At 36.0% G+C, this 15,199-nt stretch overlaps 1 protein-coding gene across 2 annotated transcripts in view; it reads left to right on the top strand.

Moving 5' to 3' along the window:
* LOC128031477 (MAM domain-containing glycosylphosphatidylinositol anchor protein 2) overlaps positions 1-15,199 on the top strand; it is a 125,431-nt gene that overhangs the window by 80,781 nt on the left and 29,451 nt on the right. For both annotated transcript variants that reach the window (XM_052619765.1, XM_052619764.1), the window contains exons 9-10: positions 6,397-6,666; positions 12,280-12,428. In XM_052619765.1, the coding sequence (XP_052475725.1) occupies positions 6,397-6,666; positions 12,280-12,428 (419 nt within the window). The remainder of the gene's footprint in view (positions 1-6,396; positions 6,667-12,279; positions 12,429-15,199) is intronic.

Below are 15,199 nucleotides of genomic sequence, written 5' to 3'. Positions count from 1 at the left end.
GGGAGAAATAGAGAGTGAATCAAGTGAGCTTATATTGTCATTTCTTCAGGAGCGGTGTTAATCGACAGCTGAGTCTATCTAATTAGAATGTGATGTTTTTTTTTACACTACAAGTCTTCTCAGTCTTACAGTGCAGAAAGCCTGGCTTGCTGTTGCAGGAGCTTCTATTTGTAGAATTGTGGGAGGGGGGATTCTTTTTTATCAGAGAGGTGGTGGTGGGACTGTTAATTCTACCATGAGATTAGATTTTGATGATGGATTCTCATATCGTCATGTTAGTTAAGCAGACATGATGAATATGACTGCCGTGCACCTTGGACTTCTAACACCTTGGACTGAAGTAAGGTTTAATTGCATCTAAATGTGGCAAGGCTGACTGATTATTAATGATCTAATATATTTTAATGGAGGGATAATTGCAGTTAAACCCTGACAGTAACAACCCACCTTCTCCTCTTCACATTCTCAAAGCTGCAGGGTAAAAGAAGAAACTCCTCGAGAAGATTTTTTCCTCACTGAATCAGAATGAGCGTCATTCACAAAGTTCCACACATCCTCCACCACAGTGATCAGCAATAGTGTCACTGAAACTAGTCAATCTGCTAGCAAGGTGGAAGCGATTCTGTTCTTAATCATGCGGCTTTCAGTAGTGAAACAGTTCTGTTTTATAAGTAGCAGGTTGTGTTGCAGCAACATTGTTTACAAAATTTTAGTAGAAAAAACATTTGTGTACAGTATTCTGTGATGATTTATAATTAATTTTTGGAAAATACTCCTTCGTTGTGCCAATTTAATTAGCACGACACGTTATACTGTAAAACTGATTTTTTTTCAAGAATCTTTGATGAATGGAAAGAGCCTTTTTAAAAAAAAAAAAATTTGTTTGAAATCATCTATATGTGACATACTGTATAAATGTATTTTACTGTGACCTCTGATTAATTTTTTTTTTTGTTTTTTTTTTTGCAGAATAAAAGTAATAATTTCTTTCTAAATAAATAAATGAGTACAAATTGCTGAGCCCAAACTTGTAAACACTAGTGTATAGGACTACGTGTAGACTTTATTTATCTTTAAGTTAATGTAGAAATCTATTCTTTTCCATTTACGTAATATACTGTAATAATGTACTGCAATTTTTTAAATGTCTTGCCCAACTCTGGATGTTTATTTATTACGGTAATCAGTTTGACTAATTTGATTACATTTTCTGCTACAAATAAGTATAGTATTCTCAACATTTTACCATGTTTAAATCCATTTAGATTATTGTTCCTAAAATAAGTGCATACAATGCAATAAAAACCCACAGATTCCATCTAGGTTCATCGATAAGTAATTGCAACTTAGAAAAGGTTTAAGTAGAACTGATGTAGCCTTTGAGAAATTGCTACAAGAGAGATTTTTTGGACGACAGAAACTTATTCAAAGTGACAAAACACTGGGACAGCTCATATGCAAATAGGGATTCTGATGTGGAATATAAGAGCAGTGTTGGTCCTCATTACGAGGGGATGAAATTGGCATCCTGATTAGTGGTGTGGAACTGGGATAGGCGCTGGAGAATAGAAGAATATTCCTCTACTCGGATGACACAATAACAGTGTTCCATACTCGATGTTCGCTTAGTATTGCATTTGAAAACTGGCTGCCAGCCTAATTAGCAGAGAACTAATTTATTCCCAATAGTACTAATTTATGAAAAAGAGAGTATGCTCATGCAAAAGTCCTGAATGCAATTCAAAGTACTATCACCATTCATGCATCAAGTCCAGCTTTTATACCCCTAAGAAATTTACCAAAATAGAACAAAAAACTACATTATTGCTTTAGTTAATACTGGACACAGATTTATAAAGAGGGTTCTGCAGGGACTTGTTAATGAATAGGTTTTATCACTTTCATCTATACAGAAGCCTTTTGTCATGTTATGTCATGTAATTGCTTGTTACAGAACAATATCTCACACAGGTCAGAAACAAATGTTTTTGTGCTGCTAAACAGTCATCTATTTGCAATTAAGAGCCTTAATAATGATGTAGAAACTGATACAAATGATTCAAAAGTTTTAATAGGAAGTCTCTTAAAGAGATAGTTCACCCAAAAAGAAAATTTTATGTTTATCTGCTTACCTCCAGGGCATCCAAAATGTGGGCTCGTGATGATACATTGATGTGTAAAGACACAAAACGATCGGTCTGTGCAAGAAACTGAACAGTATTTATGTCGTTTTTTTTTTTCTTCTCTGATTCATGCAATGTCCGTTTGAGAGAGAGAGGTGGCGGTAATGCACTTATAAATCTGCGATCTGCCATAATGCAAGACATAGAAGAAGAACGCCTCATGTGCTTGCTGCTTTGAAACGCGTTCACAAGAGTTCTAACAGTTCGGACATTGCATGAATTACAGATTCGGAAATTCGTTTCGGACATTCGGACAATGCTTTTTGATGCTCACTTCCAATTTGGCGAAAAATAAAAAATGTTTTAAATAAAATCTAGACAAACTATAAGCTAAATTTATAAACCGTGAAGCTCAATAAAATAATTTGTTGAATTTAAAATATATTTATTTTCAACATTCATATAACAAAACATATTTCAAATAGTATTTCAGGGACATGTTTTGTGTTGTATAGGCATAAAAAAAAAAAAAAAAGTATTGGTAGAACATGTATATATATGTAAATCCATTTTGAATTATGCGTAAGTATTTTTTGGCCATAGTTTAAAATATGTTTAAATGTTTTTGTTGTTTTTTGCCATATTGATTGGGCCATATTTGTGTACCCTATATGTTGATTAGATTATAATTATAATAATATTCATTATTAAAAATTTGGTCTCCATTCTGGAATGTATGTAGCACACAATTTTCATGATCCAGCCCATCTATAATGGATAAACTCCATAAATAAAATAAACCTTCATTGTATCTTTTTTTCACTCATACATTCACTAGATTAAATGTAAATTGCTTGCAAATTCAATTGATGTAGACTTCAGACATGTTGCAGCTATATATTGCTGAAAAAACACATAAAGCTTTTACTCAATAACAGCTTGCTACCATGCAGTGAGTCAATATGATACACAGCTGTTATTAAAATGTGTACACATCCAGTGTGCTACCATATTGTGCAATGTACACTGCATTTATTAGCAATTTGGGACTGTTCTTAACCTCTTGTTGTAATGTTTCAACAAGTCATTTATCTGTTTGTTTTTTTCTTTCTACTTGCATACACAATTGATCCCATTTCAGCAAATCTATTTTCCTGTTCTACCCATATTGCTGAAAATCGATTTGCAAATACACACTGTTGCCCACCGTCACCTGTCTGACAGCGCGATAACCGCCATGACTAGTCTATCAAAGCCTCATCCATTGGCAACATGTCAGCAGGAATTGGTTCAGTTTGGGAAACTCAGCCGTGAAATTCAGAATGACAAAATGCGGTTGGTCCAGGCTCGCATCATTGCCTGAATAAAGTCGTTGTAGATACTGAACTGTTGACCTCAGCTGTAAGAGATATTATATTGCACAGAATGTAATCCACTCACAGCGTGGAGCCTCCATATGTTTGCCATTTGGAGTGGGGAAACAAAGTGAACAAACCACTGTTTTTAGAAAGACTTGCTCTAAATGTCATGATTGCTAAAGCTTGTTCTTGTTATTTCAAAATAAATGCTTCAGTCCACTTATTCTTTCTTTTTCATTCTCTCATTCCCTAAAAAAATGATGTTTATTTCAACCCAGAAAGCACAAAGCTTTTTTTATATATAAGATAATGCTTTTATTATTGTTATTATTAAGTTAAAGTGCCCCTATTATTATGCCATTTAGAATATTACCTTGTGTGTAATGTAGCTGTATGTGAATGTAAACAATCTTCAAATTGGCCGTGAATAACTTAACCCACCCACCCTGTACACTGCTAAAGTCTAGCTTGTTTGTGTGGTTAACATTATGTCGAGAAGATGCTGTGTCCTACGCTGTGAAAGTAACATTTGTTTTATTTTCACATCTGGAAGTTGAGGCTGCAAAGATTTAGTGGTTAAAAATATTTTTTTTCCACTGTACCAAAGCAGTACAATCTTTTTTGTGTTCCCATCATTTTACTGAACACTGCTTCTCTAATCTCACTTGCTCTTGGAAGATGGCTCAGTAAACAGTTTATTTAGACCAGCTGGCTCCACTGTATCACAATATGTTAGTATAATAAATAAAAGATTTTTATGTTTTCTATCAAGTGTTACAAGTAAATACAAAACTATGGCCATTGCCATAGTTCTGTATTTACTTGTAACACTTGATATGCGCTCTACATGATAAACCAATTACAACAGCCTGGTCATCTGACCAATCAGAGCAGAGTAGGCTCACGGAAAGGAGAGTTTTAGAGCGTGAATCTCAGAACGGCTCTGAACTAATCTTTTGAGAAATGATGGAAAATGAAGTGATATTAAATGCATATTTTGAAAAAAACGAAAGCATTTTTTTGATCTTCCATGCAAGTAAACCTACTTTATGAGAATCCCTAAACAATATTTGGAACCTTAAAATGGCTTAATAAGTGCACTTTAATACAATTGCATTTTTTTTAATTTGTCATTACAATTTTAGTTGTTAGCTTGTATAAAAAGATTAAATGACTTTTTTCTGACAATTTGTTATTTTTATTTATTTTTTTGTTTTTGTTTGTTTTTTTGAAAAGCACAACTAAATAAGCTTGTCTAAAATATAATTATCTTGTCCATCAGTACGATTTCTTGTGTTTTTAGTGGAAGCAAGAACATCTGACAAGGAACAATTTCAACTTATTATTTTTTTATTTGTAGACATAAAAATTTTTTTTTTATAAATTGTCCAGACAACAAGAACATTTAGGTTTATTGGCTTCCAACTAATCTGAAATCTGAACTCAAAAACGCACGATGAAAAATTAAGTTAACAATAAATTTAAGGCAGCGGGGTAACAAAGTTTTTTAAGTTGACTCAGCAAATTGATTTTTTTAATAGTGTGTACACTATTCAGTAATGTATTATGTGTTTAAAAATCAATTTAAAGTGCATTCCTCATTTTTATATACCATACTAGTTTGGACATGCTTATTTGTTGTTACTACTATTCTCTACACATCAATTCAGCAAACTGTGTTCAGATCAGATGTCATTCTCTACCAACTTCATGAGTCAGAATAATCTAGACCACCTTTCCAACAGCCTTGCCCATATGTTTTTCCTTCACTCTCCGATTCACTGTCCTCATCATCAAAAAAAAAAAAAAAAAAAGCTATAAAATTCTAAAGTGCACTAGTAGACTTTGTCTACTAAATTCATTTCAGTGTCTTTAAAATTATAAGAAGCATAGATTCAATCTTTGTCTGGTACAGTAAGTTTACTTTCTTTTTTGATTTCCAGCACTTTTAGACAGGGAAAAATATGTGCCGTTCTATGTGAGTTTGGGAAATTGGACTGAGATGAGCACGCTGCAAATGCCACTGTGGGTTTGAGATGGAGGGGTACTTTGTGTAGCACACAGTGAAGTGTGAATAGTCTGAATTACTGGACCGCATCTCTGTATTGCCTATACTGTTCTATTCATCTACTGAAGACATCCTAGATAACCATACAGATGATAAAATTTCAGGAAAAATTCATTCTTTTTGGAAGACGATATTCCAGGGCCATAGCAATCATTATGAATGAAATTTTCATTCATTAACCCTGCAATTAAAAGAGTTAATGAATGAACCCTGACAATAATTCATTAAAGCCACAGAAAATGTCCAAATTATAAATACTTATTGCAGCTTACACAGATGTGGTGTAGTATGTACTGTATGTGATGGAGAAGTAAAAGTGGAATGTGTGAATTCTGTGCATCAAACACTTTCTGTAAGAGTGTATGGCTCTCAGCGTACATTAATAGAAGTGCTGTGCACTACAGTAACGGGATGATTCTCAAATTCAGACAGAAAAAGTGCAAACGCTGTGCAGTTGCCAGCGCCCTTCTAAGGACATCATGTTACATTAGATGATGCTCTCCCGAGGCTGTGCTCTCTGATGGTGTGCATCATGGTGTATGTGCATGCGTTGGCTCGCAACACCATGAATCACTGATTCATGACAGGTCACCGTCTTATGAGTGAATGAGTCAGCAATTGTTCATTTTTTGCTGCTGTTTTGCTGCATCGCAATGAGTATAAAACTTTCAAATTCATCTGTGATGTCTGTCTGTTTTTGTGGTTTTTGAAAAGTCTTTGAAAGACTTTTAACACCGTTTTATTTCTCATCTCTCCAAATTGCCAGGTTTGTCATTTGTATTGGTTTTATTGACTCTGGTGTAAATATGTGATTTGTGTCTGATGAGAATGCGCATTCTTTTTTCAGATCCTCCCACGGTGGAGCCGGTGTATACAGAGATCAGGCAAGGTCTGGGCCGGCCATTCTCACTGAGCTGCAGGGTCTTACGTGCCCACCCCTCAAAAGTACTAGATTATGAATGGAAGCTGGGCACCAGACTGCTGACAGTGGGCCAGTTGGATACTCGGGATGAGACGGAATACCATGTAAGGGCCCTCAACCGCGAGGGTTACGGCGCGTACACTTGTGACATAAAAAATGAAGCAGGAGCTGGCCGATGTACTTTCCTTGTCACAGGTAAGACAATTAAAATTAAATAATTCTAATACTAAGCTTTAACTCATTCAGGAATGAAATAAGTTAACTGTCTTTAAGTGAGTCATTGAATCATTCACTTATAGAATTTGTTCAAAAACTGTGGTTCATTCAGGAACAAAACAAGTTAACTGTCTTAATGACTGATTCATTGAATCATTCCCTCAAATGATTTGTTCAAAGCCAGTGATTCATTCTGGGAGAGAACGGCAGTACTACGTTGCTCACTTGAAATGGTTGTGCTTTGGCTTTGTTTGGGACTGTTTTTGTCATTGGGGCAAAACTGGACAAAATAATTGGTAATAATGCATCTTCAATTTAAATTGCTCTGTTAACTTTTTAGTTGTGTCCCAAAAAACGCACTGTGCATTTTGCGCTATGTACTCTAGGGCTGGGCAACTTCGGTCTTGGAGGGCCACTGTCCTGCAAAGTTTAATTCCAACCCGATTCAAACACACCTGAACAAGCTAATCAGTGTCTTCAAGATCACGATAAAGCAACAGGCCGGTGTGTTTGGGTTGGAGGCAGCACAGTTGCCCAGCCCTGGTGTAGTGAATTAATTCTAGAAGATTATTTTTTCATCTACCATCAGAGTCCAATAGCCCCTCAGCTGAAGTCTCTATCATTGCATACTTTGTTTTCTGGTTAAATGTAGTTAGATTATATTATCAGGGCGAAATGGTGTAGAATACTGTACATAAGTGTAAGAATTGTGTCGCATCTCTTGTTTTTTTAAATGATGTCTAAATGGAATGTCACATTGAAAAATGTGCTGGATATCATCATTACTGTGATATTCAGAGCAAGGGCATTTTTTCCCTCATGTGCTCAATGCTTTATTGTACATTAAAACATTTTGGTTCCACGTTGGGTCGCCATTTGATGTGCTATGTGCTGAAACAGATCTGGTTGAGAATCACCATTTTACAGTATGTTGGTTCCTGATAAACTGTAAAATTGTGATTCTCAACCAGAACTGTTTCAGCACATTGCACATCAAATGTAGCCTGGTAATACCAAACTCTGCTACATCGCTCTGCTTCGTAGACAAGAGTCTGGAAGGGCGTAATTGACAACTGTTTCCTTTCTTGTGGGGGGGGAGCGCTTGTCTGAAGTTTAAAATCATTGGTTACCCATAAGCCAATCACATAACTTTGGTTATGACGTGTGTTTTTCGCCGGCTCAGTCGCCTCGAACTTCCATTGTAAACACAGGTATGCTGCGAAAACAAAACCATTGAGCGAAATACCGAAGTGAACATGGCAGTTCACAATCACAATTATCACCTTGCCGGGCTTTGGCCTCCCCAGTTTCTCGCTAACGATCGGTAACAGTTGATTTTTCACTTCAAATTTAACTTTTTCCCAAAACCTGTTGGGACTCGGGAGTAGGGGCACAACTTCACCTTCATTCAAAATGTGAAACAAACGCTCTTCTGGTTCGGGCTTCAGTTGGCAAATGCCGGGAATATTCTCCACAACAGAGAGAATAGCATCCCGTGTCTCCATGTCCGTCTCCAGCCTAAATTTGGTGTTTAGCGTCTACGTCCAGAACCAAAATGTTTTAATGTACAATTAAGCATCGAGCACATGAGGGGAAAAATACCCTTGATCTGAGTTGGTTCCTGATTCAAAATTGTTCATTGTAGGCAAGTGAAACTCATGACATATTTTTGTTCTACAATGACATTTAAGGATATAGAAACATTACTAAAGCACCCTGTTATTTTTTTAACTGTTCATTAAGCAGATGTTGATTTTGTCTTGCAAATATTTAGTTATTTATGCATATTTCACATTATTTGTGCAGTCATTAATAAAACGTAATGCTAATCTCATAGCTTAACAAACGCTTCACAGTGGAATAAATTAAACTGTGCGGATACATTACCAGCATTAGACACTTCACTAGTGATTCAAAAGCCACACTTGCTTTTCCTTCAAGTTTTTGCACAGATAAATTCAGTCTACCATGTCACCTGGAATTTGGTTCAAACGGTGGAGCAGTTTCTCTTTGATTTCATGCCACCACAAAAGTAGCCTGATCTCATGCCTGCTACTGCACCAGTCACCCGTGTTTAGAAATGGGAACTGCTAGCTTGTGTTTTTGCCCTCCCTGCTGTTGAATATTCATGGCTGAAATCCCAGCTGGTTGATGAGGCATCCTGGACCAGAGGAGGATGTAGGAGAGAGAGATGAGCTAGCTACTTTCTGATGCATAGGTTATTCTTGGAGATGTTCACCCCTAATCATTTAATTTGCATTGACAATTTCCTGCTCTGTTCAGCAGGCATAAAAGAGGATTATATCACTCATATCCACTCTACTTGTATCCGCATCTCTCTCTCTCTCATTCTCTCTCTCTCCTCCGTGCACTTCTGTAGGACATGCTGAAGGCCATTATTTTGCACAAACCGTGCATCTATGATGAGCCTCTGCTCGCTGTGATGCAGGAACATGCTGCACGAGCTTGAAGCTCTCATTTATCGTTGTCATCATATGGGTTTTTAAATGTCTGGGCGTTAAAAGAGCACAAGCCAGAAAATCCCACATTGAGTCTGTTTTATTGGAGGTTAAGCTCCCCTGATGTTGTAATGTAAAGGAAACCTTTCAGGTTCAAGCAAATTAAGGCAAAGCCACCGAATATCACACGGCCACAGGGTTTTGCGTGACGATTGAACAAATGGCCAATACATCAAGTTGACATTTCACTTTTTTTAGAGCAATGTGCAAAACTGTTTGAAGATAAAGCTTGCATTTTCTCTGTCTCAGCATTCACCTCAGATGTACGCAGCACTGGGCAATGTAAACCCACCAGGGGTTACCAATTATTATAACAGAAAGTTTTAGAAGTTGAGAGAAGGCCCCGCAGGAGCATCATGCACCTATTTTCTGAAGGGGCACCAGTGTTGTGCTTTTGAAAAGTAGTGTATCTTTTTATTCAATAAAAACTGGTCTGTCAAGAGATTCACATAACCATATTAATAATTGATTAATTTAACATTTTTATGGCCAGTTAATGTGTTAACACATGTACCATTTTTAAGATAATAATAAAAAAAGTGTACATGACAAGGTTCAACAGCTTTGATTATACATATAGTACAATATTATATAGTACAATTATATATGAAAAAACCTAAAATAGTCAGATTCTGCACTCTTGCACTCTTTTAACTTTCTACACAGATACAGTATGTAGAAATTCTTCAAAATGATTTGATGAATTATTTATCTTTATATATTAAAATAAATACAATTTATATGGATTTATCATCACTGGGCGAATTTACCTTGCCTGATGTGTATTCCTTTAACTCTCTGTGTGAATAGAATAGAACAATTGCAGATGATTAATTTAGCTTTTTTACAAAACATTTGGTGTAAAAGGGCCTTAATTTCATTAACAAACCAAACAAAGAGTGATCATGGACTTTTATTGTATGTAAAAATGCAGCTTTGACATTTTGAAGAACTACTTTAGTGTTACATAGGGGAAAGTGTAAATGAAGAGTAAAGTCGTATTTGTTAGTTTAATGCAAATGGTTAGTAAAAGGTAAAAAAAAAATTGTCAAAGATATATACAGTATTTTTTTGGTTGAGATGTATGGCTTGGATGGTGGTCCAGTGGTTGACGGGTAAGTACTAAGAACTCTCCACTGGTTGAGAGGCACACATAAAGGATTCATGTTCTGAGATTTAGTATGAGCACAGGTCCTTTGTCGTGATAGTGCTGTTATGTGTTTGACAAACACCAGGAACCAGCTTCAATTCGACAAGTATTCACGTCCCAGAGGTCTCTTGCATGGGCTTTGAAGCTCAAATCTACACAGTAGTGTCTATATACACAAATAAACGCATGTATATCAAGGCTTAGTGGTGGTTAGTGTAAGTTTTAAGGAGCATTGAGGGTATACATTGTATGCCAGTGCAGAAAATGTTTGTGTGATCCAAATAAATTGTCTCACCCTACAGTTAGCCTAACCATTATTTTGTTGTTCTTCCTTAATAAGAAAGTGTATGTGTGAATATGAATATGTGAAGACATATTTCCTTTCTTCAGTTGTCAGAGGCTGTTTATTAGTCGCATAATTTATAAGTTTAGTATATATTTAGATACTGAAGTACCCTTGATATTAGTTTAGTGCTGAATTTTTAGTATTGATCCAACTCTAAATGTAATGAATCAAAGGTTTGCTCTTTAGTGCATGTGTACATTTCTAATATAGAGCATAGTGGACTTACTCTCAGAAATCTTGGCTGAAAGAGCCTCTGTGATTCGTTTGCCTCTCTAAGTGACAGCTGCAGTACGGTCTTTCTCCATCTTAGGCTGGTTTAGAGCCATGTGTTTATGATGCTTCTGCTTTTTCTTTCCACCTTCTCTCAAACATTGATTCCTAGAGGAGCCAGATTTATCCCTAAGCCTCAAGTAGAGTAAACTCGATGGACCCATTAGCATTGGCTCTAGCTTTTTCCCTCTTAATAAGCTGGGGATAAAATAAGTGCTGGTGATAGCCTTTATCCCTGACCTGCAGACATCAGCAGATTTTCCCTACCGCCACCTTTCCTCGCTCTTCTCAATATAACCCTCCGAGATGTTTCTACAGACTTGGACATTTAACATTTTTCTGTCGAGAAGTGAACTTCTGGATGGAGTGGCCTGTCTGACAGAAAGAAGAATCTGTAGAATTGTGAAAAAAAATTCTTTATGGATTTATTCTGCTTTCTAAAACTGGTCATAGAGTCAATTATTTTCTTTTAGAAACAACAAAATGATCTTCATAAATAATATGCTCCAGGATACGGACACATACGCTTTCAACCACCTTGTTAGTATTATAATTATCTTTTTTTTTACTATTTGATTAGATGTATCGTGCTGCCTTTGAAATGTACTATAAAAAACATAATGTACTATTTTAAACATAAAAACAGAGTTTCTTTTCATTTCATGAGCTTTTGTTGAAATCATGAGTTTTCTGCAAATAATGTAGTTGTTCTTTTTTAATTTCATACTGCTTTTCATACTGTTTTTTAGCCTATATTTTTTTCATGGGCTTGTCAGCATTTAGCAGATAGACCGGAGAGCTCTCCTAATGGTTTTGCTTTGTGTCTGTCTCCTTTAATCCTCTGATGGAGAGCTTTCACATTTTTAATCTCTTTTCCACAAGCAATAGTTTGTAAAAGCATCCATAATATTCTCTAGCATCACTTCAGTGTACCAGACATTTGACCTGTTAGTCTAAACAGGAGACTTTTGTGTTTTTTAATTATCTTTAAATATATACAGCGTAACAGCATTCCGACACTTTTCCATAATTTAGAATTATCAAGTTGTTATTTAGCTTTATTTAGACATGATTTCCTTATAAAACAAAACCGTGTAGTTTTCTTTTTGTTGAAAAGATTGATCTGACACCCTAAATTGAGGATATTTGTGATAAAGTATCAAGCTCCATGACTGAGGGAAAGCGAAATCTGCAACTTTTATCTAAAACAAACGACGGAATTCCTCACTTCTGGTCATCTGTGTCATCTTGTTTGTTTAATATTATGAGATTAAATGTGACTGAAATGTGTATTTGTTTTGTTTCAGGGAAAGCCTATGTTCCCGAGTTCTACTATGACACCTACAGCGCTCAGTGGCAGAACAAACCTCGCGTCTACGGCTTTAAACTCCAGTGGACTCAAATGAATCCCAATGCGGTCGACCGTATCATGGCTTATCGACTTGGTATCAAGCAGGTGAGTGAGTCTGTACGTTTACTTATAGATGATGTCAAGTAGTTACCTAGAAAGACGTTTCTTTTCTTCTTTTATCAGTGGCTTGTGCCAGATGTATGATGTCATTGATCTGTGGAAAATATGTAAGGGTAAATGACTTAAACTAAGTTTAAAAAGTGCCAAATTCTTTTTGTATTCATGGTGATTTCATATGGAATGCCATTTTAAAAGAATTTAACATCTCTAAAAAGTCATGTCAGTGTGTTTTTGGTTCAAATGATCTGATAATTACCCCTATGACATCATTTCCTGTTGTCAGCAGTATGTCTTTTTCTGCATGCTTGTCACACCACATAGTTTTGATTTGGCTATGAAGTGTAATGAATTAAATATAATATATTAAAATGAAAATAAATTAAATTGAATGAAATTACACTGTAAATTACAAACATGCTAGGACTCATTAAAATATATGAATTGCATTTTTAAGCTATTTATTTGTATTCATTGAATATTGACTAGAAAGATCAATAAAAATAAAATAAAAACATTGTGTCATTGGCCCATAAATAGTACCAAAACTTTCATTAGTTATAGAAGTTATATTTTTAACAGCCACAATCAATGCAAATTAAATGCACCTTCTCATCTGTGAAAAGACTATGGGAGAGAAGCTGTGCTTATGGCAGTATGTAAAAGGTTATAGACTGTTCACATCTCCTTTGTTTTTGTGTAGCCTCCATGCTAATGGTACATTTGGCCTGTGTGCAAAATGGTGTGCACAATTGCTTATGAAGGCAGTGCTAAATTAATATTGATTTATATACAAGTTCATCTGTCAACATCATACAAATATAGGATAAGTCAAAGAACGTTATTAGGATTCATGAGAGACATTTATGGTTACTGTTGACATAGTTTATGTCAGTGAAACAGATTTGTTCTGTTTATTTAGTCGGGCTAATATTTGACCAAGAGCTTTAACGCTCTCCAATGCGCTGTAATGTTCTTCCTTGGTGCATGTGGTCACGTAGAGCAGTGCCGTTGTCAATTACAAGTCATCATCACACTGTTCTGTCCCCCTCTCCTTCACACTTCCTCTGCTCAGCTGGAATGGCAGTTTCCACAGCCATGTGGGGTGATTTATTCTTTGTCAGAATAGCCTTTGCTAGCGGCTGCCTACTTGTGCTCAAAGTCAATGCAAAGTACACGTTGCAAGTTTTGCCATGCCATATTACTGTTGTTGTTGTTCGTTTAGTTTCTCTCTCCCTCTCATTCTCTCAGGCTTTTTGCTGTTTCCATCAAGGTCTCTGCATTGCTTGTGTTCTGGGATTGCATTATTAGTAGTGTTTACTAGTCTGAGCACTCTGCTTTTTATGCTCAAGGGACTGTTGAGCTTGAGATGATTTTTTTTGTTTGCACATGAGCAATATTGGTTTCTAGGCAGTTGATGCCAGAGATGTGCATGTGTTTAATGACATCATTTTAGTTTAGGGAAAGTGCATCTGACAGTAATCCTTTGGCCATCATTTACTCAACCTAATGTTGATGCAAATTAGAATTAATTTTATTAGTCAATTTTGTCAATGTTGAAAACAGTTGTGCTTCTGCTTAATATTTTTGTAGAAACCATGATGCGTTTTTTCAGGATTTTGTAAATATCTAAACTGATCTATTTAATCCATCCTTAATGCTGAATAAAAGTGTTGCTTTCCTTAAAAAAAATCTTACTGGCCCCAAACTTTTGAATGGTAGTGTATCTTACGTAGGTTTTGTAACTAGTCACTATTTACTTTATTCTATTTTTCTTTTTTTTTCTTTCTTTTTTTCCACTTTTGATTTTCTTTCTCATTTTAAAGGGCCCTGTTTCTAAATTATTTTACTATAACTAAAAATATTCCATGTATTCTTTCTATTTATATTGGGTCATTAAGGCAACATGTTAAATAATTATTAAAAGAATCAGTAAAATGATGTTTAAAGTGGTCGTAGATGCAAAAAGCATGTCAAACTGCAGCATGCCAAATGCATGTGTCCTCTGGAGTGTAATAATCTATTTGATGGACCTGAAGAATGAAAAAATAATCAAATTCATGCCTCCCCTAATGTCTGTGTAACGTAGCTGTAGATGTCCATTAGTTTTGCTAATAAATAATTTGATGCATTTAGCAAAAAGCTGTCTTTCAAAAGATGCACAGGCTTGAAAGAATAAGCGTGATCATTATTTCCCAGCATCTGTCACATTTCATATTTACCTTTATTAGCAGAAAGCATTTAATTCATTAACTCTAAAAGAGAAATAACAGCATGTGTGTCATTTGCACTATAGAGAGGACGCCTTGTACTATCCTTGATGACTTCCCAACTGAAAGCACACCTGGCACTGCAAAGAGAAAGAGTGAGAGAGAGAGAGTCAAAAACAAGAGAAGGGCCAGAAAACTAATTAACAGCTGTGTCCGGTGGGACGAAGCTGCTGTAATAAGATAAGCTTTACAGGAGAAATCAAGGATGGGACCCTAGCGAACAGAGGTTAGCTGTGTGCAGTGATTGCGGGGGTGTGCTTTCCTGTGTCTGTGTGCACATGTGGGTGAGAAGCTGTGTTTTGTGCCTGCAGTGGGTGGTGATTGACTCATCTGTTCTGATCATGATGGAGGAGTCTGGCCTCTTCGCTAACTCCTTATATTCTCTCTCTACACGGCCTCTGCGCATCCTTTTTTGTTCGCCAACTGTTGTTCTGCAGTTTATTTGTTCTGTTTAACATGCCGCTTTTCCCCTATGTGCTCATCCATCAT

This window comes from Carassius gibelio, chromosome A17 (assembly GCF_023724105.1).
Source record: "Carassius gibelio isolate Cgi1373 ecotype wild population from Czech Republic chromosome A17, carGib1.2-hapl.c, whole genome shotgun sequence".
Lineage (NCBI taxonomy): Eukaryota > Metazoa > Chordata > Actinopteri > Cypriniformes > Cyprinidae > Carassius > Carassius gibelio.
This window is presented reverse-complemented; position numbering and strand designations above follow the sequence as displayed.